General features: G+C 44.8%; 1 protein-coding gene across 7 annotated transcripts in view; it reads right to left on the bottom strand.

The window, feature by feature from the left end:
• The window catches only part of kdm4c (lysine (K)-specific demethylase 4C), a 35,365-nt gene that overhangs the window by 3,657 nt on the left and 11,380 nt on the right, over nt 1-20,328 (bottom strand). For 2 of the 7 annotated variants that reach the window (XM_047578328.1, XM_047578324.1), the window contains exons 10-20: nt 19,896-20,116; nt 17,656-19,751; nt 17,437-17,548; nt 16,067-16,248; nt 14,137-14,380; nt 12,508-12,584; nt 11,494-11,549; nt 11,231-11,339; nt 5,007-5,201; nt 2,927-3,097; nt 518-637 (exon numbers count right to left, since the gene is read on the bottom strand). In XM_047578328.1, the coding sequence (XP_047434284.1) occupies nt 518-637; nt 2,927-3,097; nt 5,007-5,201; nt 11,231-11,339; nt 11,494-11,549; nt 12,508-12,584; nt 14,137-14,380; nt 16,067-16,248; nt 17,437-17,548; nt 17,656-19,751; nt 19,896-20,116 (3,583 nt within the window). The remainder of the gene's footprint in view (nt 1-517; nt 638-2,926; nt 3,098-5,006; nt 5,202-11,230; nt 11,340-11,493; nt 11,550-12,507; nt 12,585-14,136; nt 14,381-16,066; nt 16,249-17,436; nt 17,549-17,655; nt 19,752-19,895; nt 20,117-20,328) is intronic. The other 5 variants (XM_047578327.1, XM_047578326.1, XM_047578325.1 and 2 more) reach the window with 5 other exon arrangements.

Below are 20,328 nucleotides of genomic sequence, written 5' to 3'. Positions count from 1 at the left end.
GCTTTAAGTGGGAGCTGCATGACTCTTAGCTCAGTTAATATTTCAGTGAGTTTGAATAATGCAGATTGTCACCTCCTTCTCATCCTCCTCTTCTCGCTATGTCCATCTCTTTCCTCTCCACTCACCTACTTTCTATCGCCCTCAACAGCTCTTGCTTCCCATACATCTGTCTCTCTATCCTCCCATCATCTTTAATCTCCTCCTTAGTCACCACAATTTCAGCACCACCTTCAATCTTTTTCTCAAGTGTCTGCTTTTTTTTTTTTTTTTTCTTATCTCCCCACCCCTCGATACATAAACCAGGGGACCTCGAAAACGTCAAGAGAGTCACGATGACTCATGTTGAGGGAGTTCATCCGGTTTAATGCTCTCTGGCTTTGACCTACAATCGCGCTCAAGTTTATTCAACGTTCCTGGGCAAGAAAGATTAAATCTGCCAAGCTTGGCCATTTCTCAGTCTCTCTCCAACACATCAATGTGACGCTTACTTTTGTGAGTGTCAGGTGTTTGTGTGTACCTGGTACATGTAGGAGACGCTGGATCCCAGGTACTTGGCCCCATAGAAAAGCCCATCAGGCCATTTGACTTGAACGGCTTCCCCCACTTCAGGAGGACCAAGGTTCACACAATCTCTGCTCTGGAAATGAAAAGGGAATAAATATTAGCGTATGAGAGCACCTAAGCGTCAATACGTCTTAAAGGGAAAAAAAAGAAAATACTTTGACAGGTTTACCCTCCAGATAATGGATCAAAATTTGAGTTTCTGAATGTGGTCCTTGTCCCAGTTTAGATGCAACAGAGAAAATCCAATAACTGATGGGAACATGTCCTCCTCCTCCACACTAGGTGGCGATATGTGTCTTGTCAGTGGGTTAATACGGCCCCTTTTCTGGTTGACCTATTACGTCACATAATAAACAACTGTCTAATGCAGGAGATGGGCATTTCAAACAACAACCAGATGGACAATGGTTGAGCTTTTTTAATCTTGTACGTATCGTGTGCACTGCTTCTGGTGCAGATAAGATGGGGCTATTCTTTAGGTGGTTCTTCTGCCGGCTCCGTTTACCTTCTTCTTCTGCTACTAGCTTTCTTGGATGTTCTGGTCATACACCAGCGCAGCGGTTGTGGAGCATGTGCACACAGTTTAACTCCAATTAAGTCGTATACACGCCAGGGAAAATCGATTTCCAATTACATTATCTGGGTGTCTTAGTGGGATAACTTCAATATTAGTCGGAGTAACGTGTTTACATGCACTTAAGTTGTCCAGTTAAAGTCAGATTAAAGCAATTTTTTTATCATGTGCATGTAAACGTACTGACTGAATGTTTGAGAGTTCAGGTTTCTGTGTTATCCATTAATTTGTGACAGTTACTGCCCATTTTCCCTTAAGGCGGCTACACATGTGACGAGACTAAAGCTTGTTAGCATGTTCATAGGACTGCGAGAACAAGAAAAAAAGTTTGTTCTGGCCAAATCACTTATACCTCACAATAAGCTCAAGAGCACCAATCTCCGGGGAAGTCCTCACAGGAAGTCCCCATAGGGCCACACGTGCTAAGCATTATGGGAGATGCAGGGTGGCTGACGAGAAGCACTCTTTTTATTATTTTGGGATGTAGACCAGTTGTTTTCATGGCAATGTCTGTCACATCACACCGTTCATTCAGCATGCTGATATCTACCCAGGAGAGATTAGCGGTCACACTGCGAGTATCAGCTTCTGGGAACTGGCTGCTAGCATTTACGCTAACCGTGCCCACTTCCAATTACAGGCCAGTCACAGAACTAACAACGTTATTTTGTTCTCGCAGAACATTTAACAGCCTCAAAAGCAATGTGGCGACCGGAGACCATAGAGTTTTAACAAAATTCAGGGTGTTGGTAAAAACGGTCCAATAGCAAAGTTGAACAAATGTTAACTTTGAGCCAAACGTTTACTACAAGGAAATCAAACTCTATATTCACCATGCTTATACTTGTAATGTAGGATATATTCTCTTAACAAATAGAGAGAGCAGAGACTGCAAAAAGAGTTTGGCCAAGGCAACCGGAGCCTTACACTAGTCTACTAGTGACCAGGAAAGAGAAAAGTGCTTTACTTTGTGTGCTTTCCACAAAAGACTTTGAATTTGACAATTCTACCATGAACAGTTTCATACCACAGTTTTCAATATGTTGTGTATATTGTTAATACACCCTTTATGGGAGCCTTACACAGATACATAAGTCTTTTAAATTCATCCTACAGCTTACAGGTCTTGACGAGCCTGTAAATCTGCTGCACGGTTAAAAAAAAGGGTTCAATTAAGGCTGAAGCTACAGACTGAATGTCCTCTTTAATATAGTAAAACGTTAAGTGTGATTACAGTTCATCAAGAACGTCTCGTCAGTCGCCATGACAACTCAGCAGGCCACTGATTGTGTTTTTTTTTTTTTTTTTTGTTCTTTTCATTTCAGAAAATCCATTTTGTTTCATAATAATTGCAAAGAGGATCATAATCAGTACAGCCTTGAAAGCAGCCTGACTTCACCCACCTGCAAAAATCTTTCAGAGGGAAAATTGGTCTGGAGTCGCTCTGTTAGAAACTGATTATGACTGCTGGGCCAATTAGGTGGTTTGTAAAGGCTTTATGCAGTGATGGACAGAAGTTTAACAGCAACGCAGTCATAGTGCTGAGCGCTGTGGAGCTGGAGTTGTTTACTGGACAATGAATCTGATTGGCTATAATTACTATCTAGAGGTGTTTTCTTTTTTTTCTCTGTATTGGTTGCAACACGTCCCATGTGGGCGTGTTACCAGACTCTGATAACAAGTATCGAGTATGACAACAACATGACTTTCTCTGGAAAAAATAAAAGTGCCTTCTAATGAGAGAGTTCACATTTCTATTCTGAGGCGTCTCGTTAAACGCGTCCTCACCACTATATCCTCCGGGTAGGTGTCGTTGGAGAAGGAGCCGTCGTCGAACATGACCTCGTAGAACGTCTGGGAGGTGATCTGGGTGACTTTCGAGCTGTAGTAGCGCAGGTTCTTGTGTTTGGAGATCACGGTCTGGCCCAGCGAGATGGCGCCCTGGCACGCTCGCTGCTTCTAGTACAGACGGAGAGCAGCGATTAGACGAATCCCCGACGTCACAGCGGTGAGTGAAACGTTGTCACAGAGGAAGTAGTGGCTGCAGCGGTGTTACTTTTATTTGAACTATAACGGGTCTGATACTCAAAAAAAAAATAGATAAAACTGAAGGAAATAGTATGATAATAAATGCAGCGCACCTTTATACAAGAGGACTGAACAGAAATCTAGTATTTTTGAAGGATTATTAACACGTCTTTCCAGGAACACAGTTCCCATTACTCAGAATAATCCTTAGAAGGACCAACCGAAGGGAGCTGGAGGTTAACTGAGGAAATGTGTTTGGGATTTAAGGGATCAGGCGAAACCTGTTTCCAATAGATTACTTCCATATGGTTATTTTTATTCAAGCGCTAACTAACCACTGCAGTTCTGTGCAACCCACTGTAGCCCGTAGCACCAAACCAGAGTCTAAATTTAGTTTGTGAAGAAAGGATGGTTGTTATCTTTGAGTTTAGGAGAACGAAGGTAAACCTCAGAATTTCTAATACAATTCATTTATTATTATTTTTTTTTTTTTTTTTCTTGACTGCGGCGTTAGCTCAAACGAGAGCCTGACCACTTTTCTTCAGCGCCGCTGCCAAGAACTTGCTTCCTGTGAAATTACATCCCTTGACATTTACGGCATCGACACAAATTCATCCAGTCTCCAGTTATTTTGAACCACTTTCATTTGATGAGGGATTTGTCTACGTGAAGTGCTCCAGAAACCTTTGCCGACGGCAAAATCAACTGAAATGATGGTTCATTTGGTAAGAAAGACAAATTTATCATAGCTTATGTTTAACCCTTTAAGACCTAAACATCCGCATAAAAAAAAGAAACTGAACTCAGCGATGGACAAAATTCAAAGAGTGGCTGAACACTGGGAGGTTGCGGATTCTGGAAAAAAATAAAAAGCTGCCGTTACGGTAATGATGACGCACCGCTGCTGTCGGCCGCAGGTTGGGGAGCGACGCAGGACCAAGGAGACCCAACTCAGACTGGTATCTGTGATACTGATCCGATACTTTGTGTAAATACACCCTAATGTGTCTGGTAAACCTTTCATAAAGAATACAAGACATCAGATCAAATTATTATTTTTTATTATAAACTTGGAAGTATATTGAGGTAGTCGTTTCATTTACTGTATACAACAGAAAAAGGGAACAGAAAAGTTTTCAAACACACAAAAAAAATAAAATAAGTAAAATAATAATATCGTTAAAATAAATTATTACTATTAAAAACTACTATAAAATGAAAACTTGCATCTAATTCTGACATTGTGTCCTGCTCATCATAAATGCCTCATATTCTGTGGATTAGATCATGTTCCACTCTGTTCCCACATCACCTCAAATGACTGAGGTATCCAAAGTATCGATATTTTGATTTGAGAATCGACCTTAGAGTATAAAGACCTGGTATCTGAAGCATCGATCCCCACATCACTAGCAGGAGGAGAGAGTTGTTTGGTGGAATTTCTTAGTATAAACAGAGTTAGTTCTTCCCTTGAGTTGTCACGAAGGCCTTCCACACAAAATCCCAGTGTTCAGCTACACTTTGAAGTTTTAATTCAAATACCTCGTATCTGTTGAGTTTTAAAGGGTTAACTCCTTAACACTGGACACACTTACTTTCCATAAGAAGTCCATTATTTAAATTTTTCTGTCTTTCTTAGCAGTTAGCGTCGACTCCAAATTAAATACAGATTATAAATTCAGCCGCCGCCAACGTTTTTAAGATCTGTCAAATCTGACTGCAGTTATTGCCACAAATCACCAGTTTGCAATGAAGCCATTTGTCCATGCAGGGTTAATAATAAAATGCCAGCACATTGAGGTTCTTATCAGCTCACGTTAGCACCTGTCCTACGACTTACAGCGGACGAGCTCCGTGACTGGTGTCTATGGCAGGTGATTGACACGACATACGGCCAATCGTCCGGCTCCATGATTACACCGGCGGCATGGGCACAGGACACATGAAAGGAGGTGGGACACCGGCCACATGAGCACTGGATACAAGCCCCTGCCTGCCGCTTCCCCGTGGAGCGTTTACGACAATAGATGCACTTCTGTAAACACACACACACACACACACACACACACACACACAGACCAGACCAAATACCGTCAATAACCGAAAAGCTGAAGCAGAAGCCATGAATTCACTGAGGTTGCGCACGAAAACTAGGATTGTGAGAGTAACAATTTAGTAAATGCAAAAGAAGCAGGAAAGCCATAAAGTTCCCAGGGCAGACTATAATTTTGTTTTACAAATAAATACCAGGCCACGTTGCGTTCCAGCCAAAGACCGTTTCTTTTCCGACTGTAAATATGCAATCAATGCTGGTTAATTTCAACAAACATTTACATTTTTTGAATTATTAATCAGTAAATCTGCTTCTAATTTAGGAAAAGACAGAAAAATTCTGGTCCCAGGGATAAAAAAGGAGGCTGCGTATAGTGCACGGCGCACTATGAAGGTATGCAGAATGTATCCAGGGACAGGACACAGGTATACAGATGAAAGTCTTTAGTTGAACAAGTAAAACAAACACACACACACACACACACACAGTAACCACAACATCTCCACTGTCACATCCACAGAAAACGACATTAGACCAGTTTTCATTGCTTTTAATATAACAAAGGAAACTTGACCTTACCCATGGGACGGGTTAAGTAAAAAATTTAAATTTCCATTTCAGAGACTAGAACATGAGCTCCAGAAAACCGACAAACTGGAAACAAAAGAACCCACTAAATGAATCACCTCTCAGTTTTGCCATAAACCTCTAACTTTTATATAAAACTATTACGCGCTCCGAACGATCCTATCTGTGAAATCTGCCCCGAACGCAATGTTATTGGATACGGCGGCGTAAACACAGGAGGAAATGTGATGATGATGATGATGATACGAGAAAATAAAAATAATGAGCGGAGACGGGGCCTCGATTGTAACAGTCGAGAGAAAGTTTTTTATTGCGCCGCTACAACACAAGGAAAGCCTCAAACGAGACCAATCAGATGACATCATTTGAGGTTTCCACAACAAACCGCCGCTGCAAAGTGTGTGTTGTGGTATTTTTTTTTTTTTTTTTTTCCTGAGGTCCTCGAACAATACACGACCACACATTTGGAGGGGGCGTAGTGCACGAAAAGAAAAAAAAAAAACACAACATCCTGAGAGCAAACTCTGCCATGCATCCGTGCACAAACACACCTAAAGTCTACCCCCTTGGTTTTTCTGCACCCAACGGCCCATCAAGTCAATTTCCTCCGCTGTGGCATCACCCCTTCTCCCTCTTCTCCCACAAAATCCTCTCTGCTCTCCCGCTGAAGGGAAAAAGTGACGGCATCGCCCCATTATAACCCCGCTTGCTTCCTGTTCCTCCGTCGCCCCGCTCCCTCGCCTCCCCATCCCACTCCATTTCCTTCGCTCTCCTCTTTAATAAAACACCCATCTACGCTCGCCTTTTTTTCGCTTCGCTTCCCCGCCCTGTCCTCCTCCTCCTCCTCTTCTTCTTCTTCTTCTTCTTTTGTGGCGTGGTTACACGTCTCTTTGAAGGTAATTTATTCATTTATCTAATTCCCTGAAAATCCCACACTGAAATAACCCTATATGTTGACGTATTACGAGCCTATATATGGATAAGAAGATGTGCTTCGGCTGCAATGAGTGAACATCAGCTGATGTGTAACCTGTCATATTATTATCTTGTCCAAAGTAGTATATAATGTGTCCAAACAGCTGTTATGGAAGCAAAATTAAATTAATGATTGAATGAATATTTGGACCTGTGTATTACTTAACCCTCCTGTTTTCCTTGGGCCAATTTGACCCAATTTGATCAAAAAATAACAGTGGAGGGAAGGTCAACTCACTGGTAGCGAGGGGTTATTCATGTGGTCAACAAATAAACAAAGTGCCTCACACAAAAACTTGGTCAACAAGTTTATGTAAATCCTTTTGTGGAGGGTAAAATTTGTTAGTGATATCGGAGGACAACAGGGGGGTTAATTAGCTTAATATTGAATGCAAAATGATGATAATAATGTATATTTATAAATAGCACTAGGCTGAGTTTAATATAGAACACATACAGTAAGTGGGGGGGGTGTCCCTGTTTAATCTCTCCATCCGTTTGGGGTCCTTGGCCTAATAAAACACTGAAGACTCCTAAAGTAGAGCACAGTGTTGAACACGTGGATAAGTTGATGCTGTGAAATCAACGAACTTTTTTACATGTAAAATAAATAAATAAATCTTGGTCCTGATCCGCTAAGCCTCTGAAATGAACGTCCTTCGTTCATTTCTTTGAAAAAATCAATAGCTGATCTAATTAGCTGACCCACACTGCATTAATTAAATTTAACCGCTCCATCTGGACCGGCTCCGTCTTTACAACTATCAGTTTAGCCTACGTAACTCAGATATGAGCCGAGGATAAGGGGGCATTGTGTATAGAGAGAGACGGTCCGTCCTCCTTTCCTTCTCGTGAGAAGAACCACGATGTAAATGCTCATTTTGAAATAACTGGGGGATGAAAATCAAAACTCTTTTTTCTCTATTAATGAAGCAGCCTTGATTTGCTTCCTGGCTTCTCTATATCTTAAAAAAGAAAGAAAAAAAGAGGGACTTTTGGTCTGTTTTCTCTGTGACTAACTTGGCCTACATTTCAGAAAGCCCTTCTCCCACACCTCGTCCATTATGGACAGCGGTGTGCCGACGAACTGCCCCGGCTGTCTCCCTGCTGAGGCCGACCTGACGAGATCCTGACTGGCGTGCGACGCACCACGTGTTTGCGCAACAAAAAAAACAAAAAAACAAAAAACAAAAAAAATAAATCTCTGGATTAGTGCGCATATTTTTGGTGGAAAACCAGCGTGGCCGAGCTGCCGTAAAGCAGCATAAATACGTCAACACAGTTTGCTCAATGTTTTCATACGCGTTTGAGTGTGTGTGTGTGTGTGTGAGTCTGGCCCATTTTCCTCCACGCCTGTGCCTTCTGCAGGGGGGGTATTTGGGTTCCTGTGTTGAGCCATGCGTTAAGAACATTCCCACAGTAAATTATGAATGTGTACGTGTGCGCGCCTCCCTGTGTGTGTGCGCGCGCGTGTGTGTGTGTGATGGTAAATTATGAATGTGCTGGGCTGCTGCAGGGGCAACGGGTCCAGCGCAAACTTCGAAGCACGCGGCCCGTGGAGCGAACGACAAACCGAACAAAACAGAAACGATCCGATCAAGACCGAACCTCCCATGATTACACGAATGTTTCAGTTTACGAGAAGTGGCTTATAAGTTATTTAAAAGAGATGTGCGTGGGTCTTTTCTTTTTTTTTTCCCCCGTCTGCTATTTTCATTTAGAACATAAAGAAGTTTATTTAAAAGGAGCCCATCTGTTTGAAAGCACCCAAAATCTGTGTCAGTATGTACCTTGTACCATTGTGTAAGGGCAGAAAGTTAATAAATAATGCACACACTTAATTTTCTGTTGTTTTTTTTGCACTATTCCTAGGAAGTGTGTAGTTTGGGATGTCAAGCATTAATTGGCGCTATGAGAAAGCTAGAATTTAACAGCTACAGGCAGGAAGTCCTGTTTCCTCAAAAATGAATTTAGGTCCTTTAGATCTTCACATTTTGGCCTCCAAGTGGGTCATGTCAGAGGCTTTTATGAGCGTCCCACCCCTTCCAGTCTGGTCTACAATTTTCGTTTTGTTCACATTTTGGCCCGTGGATATGGAAAATGACTCTGCGGTTCGGGCTTTCATATCCAAATGAGCTTAATTTCAATGTGGTGTGAGGCGATATGAACCGTATCCCTGTAAATACCCTGAGGGTAATGTCACTGTGTCCACAAAGTTAGTGTCCCGTTCCCGTCCTGTCAGTAAAAAGCGATCGCGCTCGTGTAAGGCCCTGTTGGTGCCACTCAGAGGCCAGTTTCTCAGGAACAAGTTCAGCCTGATAGAACTGTTATGTCGTACAGACAGTGTATGTGTTTATAATATTACTGAATACTGCTCAGCTACTGGTTTTGTTCGGATATGAGGAGAGAGAAGAAGGCGTTGAAGGACCTTGACCGAGCAGGAATAACATTATGACCACCTTCCTATTATTGTGTAGGTCTCCCTTGTGTCTCCAAAACAGTTGTGACTCATCAGAGAATAGACATGGGCCTTCTGAGGATCATGTGGTGTAGGATGTTGTTATTGTGGGGCCTTTGGGTCCTATGGGTTTAGGAGAGGGGCCCATATGGATCAGGCTTGTTCCAGTGCATCCCACAGATACTTGATCAGTTTGGGATCTAATGAATTTGGAGGCCAGGTCAACACTTTGTGCTGTTTTTTTAGTTGTTTTATACATGTCTGTGCCTGTGTCTGTGCTGGGGATGGTTGCTGCCATCAAGGAGTGTCATTGCTATGGGGTGGGGGGGCCTCTAGTCTAGGTGGGTGCTACATGTCTAAGTAACATCCACATGAAGTCCAAAGGTTTCCCAGCAGAACAATGTATTGTAAGAAGATGGTTAAAGTTATTACCTCCTCCTGTCAGTGGTCATAATGTTATGCCTGATCGATGTACCTTTATCTTTGGACACCGACACAGTTTGGCCTATTCCAGCCGGGCACCAAAACAAACTAAAGTTATTTAGTGAATGTGGGCTTAAAGTGCAGACTGTACTCACATTTAAGCTGGGGGTATTGGCTTTGGGGGTCATTTCTATACACACATTTGTCCAGGGATTGTACAAATTCACACAATCCTGACATCAACCTCCTCTGTTGTCTTTCCACGTCCAGGCCTTGTGTTGCTTAGCTCTTAGCCCAGCGTGTTCTGTTTCTGCCGCTGTGCTGTTAATTTGCAGCCCGGTGACGACCTATTGCACTTGCGCCGAGAGGGCCGCGCGGTGCAGTTTCATAGCAACAGTTTCCAAATGAAAACAACTCGTGAACTTTTAGCTACGTAACGGATGAAAAAAATAATGAAGGAAACCCTGACACTGGTCCACGAAACAGCGTTTGAATTGACTTTTTAGCCCCTTTAAACAGGGGACGGCGCTGCAAAGCCAAGTAGCTCGGTCAGTTCATGACTTTGTAAGGAACTGAAGAGGTTGAGTGTGAAACGTCTTCAAGAATCAGATATAACTGTAACTTGCATATGTTTTGTTTTTGTTTTGTATAGTTCTATATCAGGGGTCTTTGATGGAGAGGGGTCCAAAGATGGAGAGATTAAATAGGGATCCCCTACCTACTATATGTGCCTTTTATATCTAACTCAGCCTAGTGCTAATCATGAACATACATTATTATTATAATTTTGCATTCAATATTAAGCTATTCAAATAACGCACAGGTTAAAATGTACATTTTTATTTCAAATATGCGCAGCAGCAGAGTGTTTGAGGGGGAAAATTTAATATGGTCTATGTTTTTGACAAACGGTTAAACTTGTTTAAGTGTCCAATCATGTATGGACCTATTCATATATATATTAATTCTGAGTTTCATTCACAGCAGCGTAAACTTTCTTTGAAGCCGCTCTCATGAAATGTAAGAAACGATGCTCAGTGGCTCAATGGTTATTACATTTGTGTGACCAATCTCTTGGTTGGGATGCATTTCTCCAACACCTCTACTTTCTGCTGAGCCATCACCGTGCCTGCAGCAGGGAGCTAACTATAGTGGCAAGATGTCAGGTCTGCTGAGACAAACTGCAGCTCTCTCATTAAAAAAAACACACACACACACACACACACTAAAGATCTCAAATGCCTACACACACACACACAGACACACACAGACAGGGAGGCAGACGTACACCTACAAATGTACAGAAAAAAAAAAAGCAGTACACCAACAGCCTTAAACACACAACCCCCACCCACACCCCCCCCCACACACACACACCCGCCCGCACAACTTGCAACCACCAGCGGTTAATTATCCAGCTTTGATTGCGGGCATGTTCCTCTCACATTGTTAATTAGAACTGTGAACACTTCATTAATTAGACCAGGCCAGTCCTCAAGGACTCTGTGTGTGTGAGTGTGTGTGTGTGTGAGTGTGTGTGTGTGTGTGTGTGTGTGTGTCTTCTTACCAGTTTGTATCGCTGCATGGGGATCCTGCTGGTATCAATGGGACTTCTCTTGGCCTCGTCGCTGAACCTCGCCTCTGGCAGCGCTATAGCACACATCACATGAGCCCATCTATAAACACACACACAGACACATGAACAAACAAATTAATACATTATGATTATTTAAAAAAAAAACACACACACACAACACATTTCACTGGGCTGAGCTCTGGAGATCAGGAATAAATATGCAGAGCTAATCACAGAACAAAGGCTCGTCTCACTTGTCGTTTTGGGTTTTCTTTAGAGCTCCACCTCTGAGGTTACACAGACAGCATTCCTGAGGAAAACAAAAGAGAAACAAAAGAAATGATTTCTTCCATTCACAAGACGACGCACGCTTGCAAATAACGACTGCAGCCCCGTGTTGTGTGGCGTTAGGTGAGATCCTCACAACACGACCATACCAGGAAGAGACAGACAACAAAAATGGCAACAACAAAAAAAAAAAAAAGAAGATGTAGGAAATTAGATCTTGTATCTGAGAAATTTTAGCACCAGGTCCACACTCTTGGGTTGAAACATGCAATGTAGCGCAATATAAGACTTCTCTGTGATGTAACAGAAGGATGTGACCTTATATTTAGGAACCCAATATTTAAGATAACACTTCTGAAATGCGCGACTCCAATAATACACAGAAGAGGAAAATATGAGGCAATGTGAATGGATGCGCAAAACAGATACAAGATGTTGGAGGAAACGTGGAGCAGATTGTTTCCACGTCTTCTGGGGCTGTCCCCCATCACCTTTTATAGACAGGAGACAACAGAAGCATGTAGGAAGTGTCTTTTGTGATTGAGGAACTATACTTCAGGGAAATTAACCTCAGTCCTGCAAACTCAGGAGACCAACACTTGTATGGAATAATGTTAGCTGCAGGTCCAAAAGCTATTATCAGAAAATGGCTGGACTGTGAAAAAAAAAAAAGGACTCGGCTGAGAGAACAGTTCCAATAGATTCTGGAAATATTTAAACTTGTAACTTATATTTTTTTTTTCATTTCGTCTTATGCTATTGATTCCACTCGAGTGGTTGGAAGATCCATCTTCATCAGGTCATAAATCTATCTAGGGCTGAAATGTCCCCATAAAAAAAAAATATATATATATATATATATACATACACAGTACTTCACAGTTATGATGAGTTTCACCAGCAATATTAAAATTAACCTCCTTCTAAGTCACAAAAGTTTAAGGAGAAGCTGCCTCAAACGAAGGGAGGACCTGACTTACGGCCGTAAAGCTTTCCTCCATGCAACGATCACACGACCACTGCTCGCTGATGTCATCTGCAGCGACGCCGTAGCAACCTAAAGAAAGAGAGGAGGACAGATGGATGATCAACACGGACGTGAACACACGTCACTCACACGCGGGCCACCCCGACCGAAGCTCGGCGCGACCGAACAAACTGCCGCATCAACACCGCTCCCACAGCGTCTCGGCTGAAAAGTGGCGCTGAACCCGCGCGGAAACGTGCAGACTAAGTGGAAATCGAGATCTCTGCGGTCTGTGTGTACGGGAGCGTTCGGGGGAACAAAAGCAGGGAAAACAACAAGAGGAAGAGGTACGGTACATGTGCGGCAGTGTTTATAAAGGCGTCTGTTTATGTGGGTTTTATCTGCCATAAAAAAAAAAAAAAAAAAAAGAGCGCCGCGTATGAGAGCGCGCCTTTGTTTCGGACGCTTCACAACATCCACTTTGTGTAAATAGTACTGCGTTGCTTAGCTCGGGTCTGTGTCCTTGGTGTGGCAGAGCTGCACAAATGTTTTACCCGAAAAAATAAATATATAAAATAAACGGCTGGTGGCCTCGAACAGAAAAACATTCGGAATTTAATTTAGCAAAACAAATGTGATTCTATTCAAAGCTGGCAGCTGGTTACAATCCAGTGGCCGGAGGCTTTAGACGCGTAAGCTGGGGAGAATTTTGATTTGTAAAAAAAAAAAAAAAAAAACACTTGGAAAGTCTGTGTGTGTGTGTACATATATACGTGTGTGTGCTTTTCCTCCGCCATCAATCACAACACCAAAAATAAAATCTCAGCTCACCTCCGCTTCCTTTCCAGGGTTCAAATAACACTACAGACCGAACTCTACAGCACGTCCATTTGTACTCATTGTTAGGTCTAAAAACCAGACTTGTGGCTTTTTCATCAGTGTCAAATGACATACACTTCATTTCCTCATCCAAACCTAGCCATACCTCCACACACCAACACAAACCGAGTGTATTCTGGCCAGCCACAGTAGATACACAACACGCTAGACTCCGCAGCTTAAAAAAAAAATAAATAAAAAAAAAAGAGCTGGGATCAACACAAGTATAAGTGATTGAAAGTGACTTTGGGAGAAGCACATGTCTGAGAGAGAGCGGCTGGAGGCTTGAGATATCTGCAAAAATGTGCACGATTGGAAAGGAGGCCGTCCGTGTGAGTGCGTATACGCAATGTATACATTTTATTTCCAGGAGTTTGTATGTGAGGTCCCGTTTCTGGCTTGGGGCTTTTGAACAGGAAGTACATGTGGTGAAGACAGAGGATTCACCCTCGTTGGGCTGACGAGGGAAATAAAATACTCCAAACCGCAGGGAGAGAAGAGGAGAGGGAGAAAGGGAAACAGAGAGGGGGAGGAACATTGAGACTGAGTGAGTCAGGACTTAAACCCACTGACCCTCTAACAATGACACCGAGAGACAAGCGCAATCGTGGAAACAAACACTTGGCCCTGGTGGACGGCAAACGGGTGTCACGAAGTTTAGAAACGCCGGCGTAGGCCTTAGAAGGTAACCTGCGCACAATACTACTCCCCCCCCCCCTCCTCCTCCTCCCCCCTCCTCATCCCCCTCTCTGTGCATACGTACTCGCATGGACCTGAAGGCAGCAGCCTTGGCAGTAGAGCAGCGGGGAGGTGCCATCTTCCTGCAGCAGAGGATTAGTCGGGGTTGGGGGGCAGTTCTGTTCCCGGAAAGAAAAGCAGATCTCCGGGACCAGGGGCTTGGTCCTCCTCAGCAATCTGCAGGGGGGACTGGGTCCCTCCGCCGGAGACGGCGGCTTGCAGGTGTCCGCGGCCGCGACAGGTTTATGGTCTTCTGCTCTGTCTTCAGCCTATGGGAATCACAGAACTTGTGTGGTCATTTTCATGTCGTGTTTTCAAGAGCCAACCGGTCTGGAATATTTTACAGGGGAAGGTGGTTGATAAAGTGTTTCCACCTCCTTCTGGTTGACATTTTACCAAGTGGTTAATAAGCCAATTATAAGGACATTACAATGAGAAATCCATGTGGAACAAATAATATGTCATTATAACCACTCTTTTTAACTGACTAAAATTACACGCCGCTGAACAATTGGGAGGTGTAATTATTAGCAGAGTGGTGAGTGACAAAATATATACATGCCCCAGACATGGTAAGAGTCTCTGACCAGTGCGAGTCATGTTAAAATCATCCCTCCTCCCCCCCGGAGGGACCAAAATCTGACCAAACAGGGAAAGATCACATTTACAACACTGCAACTGCTGATTGATTTCTCCTCTGTCAGCTTGTGGCTGAGGGCTATACAGTGATTACAGTGATTATGCAGCATTGTAAGATATGTATCCACAAAAGAGACGCCAATCAGGCATAACATTATGACCACCTTCCTAATATCGTGTAGGTCTCCCTTGTCCCTCTAAAGCAGGGGTCCCCAAACTTTTTTTCGGTGTGGACCACATAAACTTTCCTTTCTGTAATGGGGGCGCCGGGGTCAAGTCTATAACAGGAAATTGTATGGGCCAGGCTAGCATACTGCTCTCCGTGGCAGGTTCTCATAGTGTCGACGAATGTTAAATTCTTTGCACAACGACACAGAGTCTTTGCAGATTTGATGCACTCAAAGCTCAAGTGGCCACTCGATGAACTGCAGCTTTTTTGCAGTCTGCCTGTGGGTGTGGGGCGGGGTAGCACACCTGCAGCTCTTGAGAAGGTCAAGAAGAGCGACGTGTGCCTTCACATCCGAGTCGCCAAACAGAAAAAGTCGCTAGATTTGTCACTAGTCGCTTTTTTGCAAAACAGTCACTAGAAGGGTCTGAACACTCGCTAAATATAGCGACAAATTGGCTCGGTCACGTCAGAATATACCATTGTGTGAGGGGTGAAGATGAGTCACTTTTATAAATGCAATTATTGTATTATATTTATAATAATATATTATTGTATATATTAAAATGTAATTAAAATGCCAAACTTTAAATGTGGATATGTGATAGGAATATTAATGACAGGGGGCCATAGTCTGGGGACTCCTGCTCTAAAACAGTTGTGACTCATCAGATGATGGACATGGGTCTTCTGAGGGCGTCCTGTGGTGTCTGGCAAAAGAAAACTAGTGGGTGGGCATTTGGATTCTATGGATTGAGGGGCCATTATGTGGATCAGGTTTGGTTCAGGGCATCCCACAGATACTTGATCAGTTTGGGATCTAGTGAATGTGGAGGCCAGGTCAACACCTTGAGCTGTTTTTCATATTTTTTTCAGTTACTCCTAAACCGTTTTTTTTGTGTGTGCGCCTGTGTCAATGAGTGTTATTGCTGTAGGGTGGGGGTGCCTGGTCTGGTCTGAGTGGGTGCTACATGTCTAAGTAACATCCACATGAATGAATGCCAGGTCCGAAAGTTTCCCAGCAGGACGTCGTATTACCACGAGATGGTCAACGTCACTTACTTCTCCCGTCAGTGGTCATAATGTTGTGGCTGACTGATGCATATATATATATTTTTTGATCACATATTTGTCTTGAGCTCCTCTGTACCTGATAATACGGCATGAAGAGGGTGCACACGGCGCAGTACGGCTGCATGGTGGCTGCGTGAGCATTGTACTCTCTCTCCGCCGTGAAGCAGCTCTTTCTGTTTTGCCACAGGTAGATGAGAGGCTTTGCCCACGCTTCCATTTCTTGCTCCCCCTCGTCTGCCAGGCTTGCTTCAGGGGGCTCTAATTTAGAGATGGAGAAAAACAAAAAAAACAAAAAGAGGCTTACAACCTCGCAATCACTTTTCTATTCAACCAGTCGCTCTTCGCCGCGGCCCAGATGATGATTAATGCAATACCGGGTGCAAATCACTTGCCTGGTAGTTTGTTAATTAAGCCTATTCTGCACCAGAAATAATCATGTGAACTGAATATCAAAACCAGCATGCATCAATCTCACAATTGACTTACGCGGTATTAATACATTAGCATAGACTCGCAGCCAAGTCGGATCTAATCCATCCACCGTGGCGACAATTTCCTCCAGTGGCTTGAAAAAACATTTTCACTGAACAGGCGCCTGTCTCTTCACGAAAATTGCCCGAAATAATTAAGCGCTCTCATCATCATAAAACAGGCTTCTCGCAGCCATGGTCATTTCATGGTCATTTCTTACTCAGAGATAAACAACTACAATGGCTGCTGAATTATTCATCGTTTTCTCACAACTGCGGAGATGATGAATGTGGCAGTTGCGCATATATGCACATTAGCCGCTGCTAATGGAGGGCCCTCCGTCCTACCCCGTTAAAGCCATGAAAACAAACAGGAGATCTATCACTAGGTCATTTTGCTGTGGTAGGCCAGAGAATTAAATCTGTTTGGTTTTGTGTGTGCATTGACGTCAGAAGAAGCATTTGGGGGCACATAAAATCTGAAAAATGAGGAGGGGGAGCGGGGACCACAGAGACGAATGGTCCGCTGTGTGAGAACGCAAACGTTACCTGACAGCGCTTAGAACATTTTTTTTGCTACGTTTTCTGTTAATGGTATTTGGATAAAGTCACTTCTCTTATTCCGAGCATATTTCTCATTAGCTGCGCGAACCTTACCAAAGATAATAACAGGGGGTTTTTAGTCTGAAATCCTAATAAGTCCAAAAAAACATGTTATGGAAACTCTATTATGGTTCACTGCAATGCAACCAAAAGGAGTTAAAGGATCATGGTTTCTGGCCTGATGCCACCCACTATGAAGCAGTAACCACAGCAGGAAATGTCCCTGTTTCTTTTTTTTCTATTTTCTTTTTTTTTTATTTTATTATTGAAAACGAGCACGACTCCCGGCTCGCTCTGTGTCGCAGTCTGAGCGCCGGAGTTGTTTTAAGGCTGTGAACTGTGTGTGTGTGTGTGTTTGTGTGTGTGCGCCCACCATCGTCACTGGCAGCCTGTTGTTTGACAGCGGTGGGTACAGCCCTTGCGGTGGGTTTCCTGAGTGGGTGCCGCCAGCTCTTCGTGGTCCTCTTCACTGACAGGGCGGGGTACTGACATGGACAGGCATCAGTGGAAGGTGTTAAGATAGGGAAAGTAATCTGAATAAAACTTGAGCAAAAGGTCTGAACAACTAAAAGTGCGCGTAAAGAACACTCACAGCACAAACCTCCCCAGGTTCCAGGCCTGATTCATCACACTCATAATTACTGGTATCATTTTCCTCCTCTTCTTCTTCCTCCTCCTCCTCCTCATCAGATGAGTCACTGCTGGTGCCTCCCTTGACGCTACTTCGCTGCTCTGCATCCTCGCCATCGGATCCCCCGTCTTCCATATCAGACACCCCATCCTGTTCTCCTCCTCCTCCTCCTCCTCCTCCGATCCCGAGAGGGGCAGCATCTGAATGGAGGCTCTCCTCCGCCTCCCTTCGCCTCTCCAGCTCCCTGCACAGGGACAGGGCTTCGGCCCCGTCCATCTCGTCTCTTTGCAGCTCGTAATCCCCGCAAATACCCAGGGGCTCGATAGCACCGACTGAAACCAGAGAAGTGGGTTCGAGCTGAGCCCAGGTGAGAGGTCCGCCTTCTTCTTCCCGGTTCTCCGACTCTCGGAGATCTTGCTCCGGGTCCTCCAGGTCCGTGACCTCTTTGCACTGAGGCTCGGTCCACATGGTGTAAGGTAGGGGGTCGTGGGTGAAGTCGGAGGGGAGCTCCGGGTGCAGACTTTGGATGAGGACTGCGGGACCCTGGGAAGTGAAGTTTTTCCAGATGCTACTAGAGAAGGGTTTGGAGTCCATGTACGGGTTCTGGGAAGCGAAATGTGAAGGGGGGTATGTAGTGTTGTGGGAGAGTTGTAAGGCTGAGGGGCTGTCAGTTTGAGTGCATAATGACGGGGCAGGGAGATTACTGCTGGAGGTGCCACTTAACAGAGAGCCAGCACAGCTCAGACCGTATCCATTGTCCCTTTGCGCCGAGTCCTTGGCGCCATCTTTACTTGCGAACTCTGATAAGCTGAGGTGCTGCTCTCTTTGAGGTGCCGTGCATTGAACTTGTTGGCCGGGGGTGGCGGCTTCACTCTGCCCGGCAGCGAGATGCGTATGGTCCTTTTCTGCTGCAGACATTAATAGCATTTCGTGGACTCCACCAGATGTTATTTTGTGCACACCACTGGCGGTTAAATGAGCCGTCCCCTCCAAACCAGACACCGCTGCCCCTTCACAGTTATACGGAGAATCTAAATGCCAGTTGTTGGCATGTTCTGCCGTGTGAGGTTCTGTTGACATTAAGTCACTCTCGTTCTCTCCTTGTTTGGCTTCGTGCGAGGACGGGGAGCCGGTCGGCGTCTCCCTCTGAAGCACGGGCGCAACCTGGTGACTGCACAGCGTTGCTTTCGGAAACTCGGCCAGCCCGTCGTCGGCCGGGGTGAGCGACGGCATCTCTTGGGTCAGCACGGGCGGCAGAGGGCAAGTCCCTCCCTTGTCGGCCGGCTCCGGCGTGAGCTGCGGCATGTCCGCCGAATTCCTCAGCAGGAGAGGAGGGAAAAGACTCTCCTCTGTGCCGCTTTTGTCAAGACTGCAGTGGTGTTGCGAAGGGGAAGGGGAAGGGGAAGGGGAAGAGCAAGAGCGACCTGATGTGTAACTACCCCCCTCTGCTGGCTCGCTTTTGAGATCATAAAGTGCTTCTGTAGTGGAGTGTGAGTTGATATGTTTCGGATCAACGGCCGTGTCCATTCCCTCCGTTTTGACGGCGGGGTTAGTGTGATCGCCTGTGCTTACTTCCATCCCGCCGTCGGCGTCGGGCGTCGGACTTAAAGTGTTTTCTCTACATGGGGAACTAGATGTCTTTAGAGCTTTGGAGTCGGGGGGACACAAGCCCATCACAGTGTCGGAAGAAGTGCTGGTGTGTGAGGAGGAGGAGGAGGAGGAGTCGGGTTCGCCGGCTTCCTCGGGAGGCTTCCTGACGGAGCAGTCCCTGCAGGGCGAGAGGTCTCGTGGTTCAGAGGAGCGGCGCCTCGACTCGTTAATTTCTGGACGCGCCTGCGCGGCCTCGGGCATTGCTCCTTCGGGAGTCATGCTCGCGACCTCTGGCCCTGAGAGGTATTGAGGGTCAGTGTGAGGATCTGCTTCTGCCTTTAGGTCATTCTTCGCTGGTGAAGCAGGGGGGCAGGAGTTAGAGTTATGAGGGTGCTCCTTCACAGATACCTCCAAACTTTTACTCTCTACGCGATTTACCTTGACCACACACATCTGTCTGCAAGGACCTGTCAAGGACAAAGGGAACGATAACTGTTTTAGAGACTGACTCACTTGAAATAATAAAAAAATAATAAAAAGATGAGGTCTACAGACGACTGTGATGTGAAAAATCCAAAATAGACGGTATTTATTTTTAGTCTTTCTCTTACCAGAAAGCTGAACCGAGTTTTGGTTCTGGTTATGACTTGACTCAACATCCTTTTTCTTCTCTTGCTTGCAAGCTGTCCCCGCCGCAGACTTTCGAACCTTGGGCCCGGGCGGACCACCCAGTCCTTTCCTCTTGCCGCCGCTCAGCGCCGAGCCGCCATCCAGGTCAACGGGCTCCTCCGTGGTCCTGAGGCGCTTGGAGCGCATACGAGAATGGCTACTGCTGTAAGCAGGGGAAGAGATTAGAGAAGATTACTGCAGATTACTGGTTAACGTTGAAAAGCCATGAAAGTAAATGTAGAATTTTTGTGACTTAGGAGACAAGGGCGTTTGGGTTTAACTGCCAAACATTTCAGGCCACACACACACACACACACACACACATTAGGTCACCGGTGACTGTACTAGTAAATAAAAAAAAAAAAAAACTGTCAC

Source organism: Mugil cephalus, chromosome 2, assembly GCF_022458985.1.
Source record: "Mugil cephalus isolate CIBA_MC_2020 chromosome 2, CIBA_Mcephalus_1.1, whole genome shotgun sequence".
Taxonomy (NCBI): Eukaryota; Metazoa; Chordata; class Actinopteri; order Mugiliformes; family Mugilidae; genus Mugil; species Mugil cephalus.
Note: the sequence above shows the minus strand (reverse complement) of the source record. Positions and strands in the feature narration are given on the sequence as shown.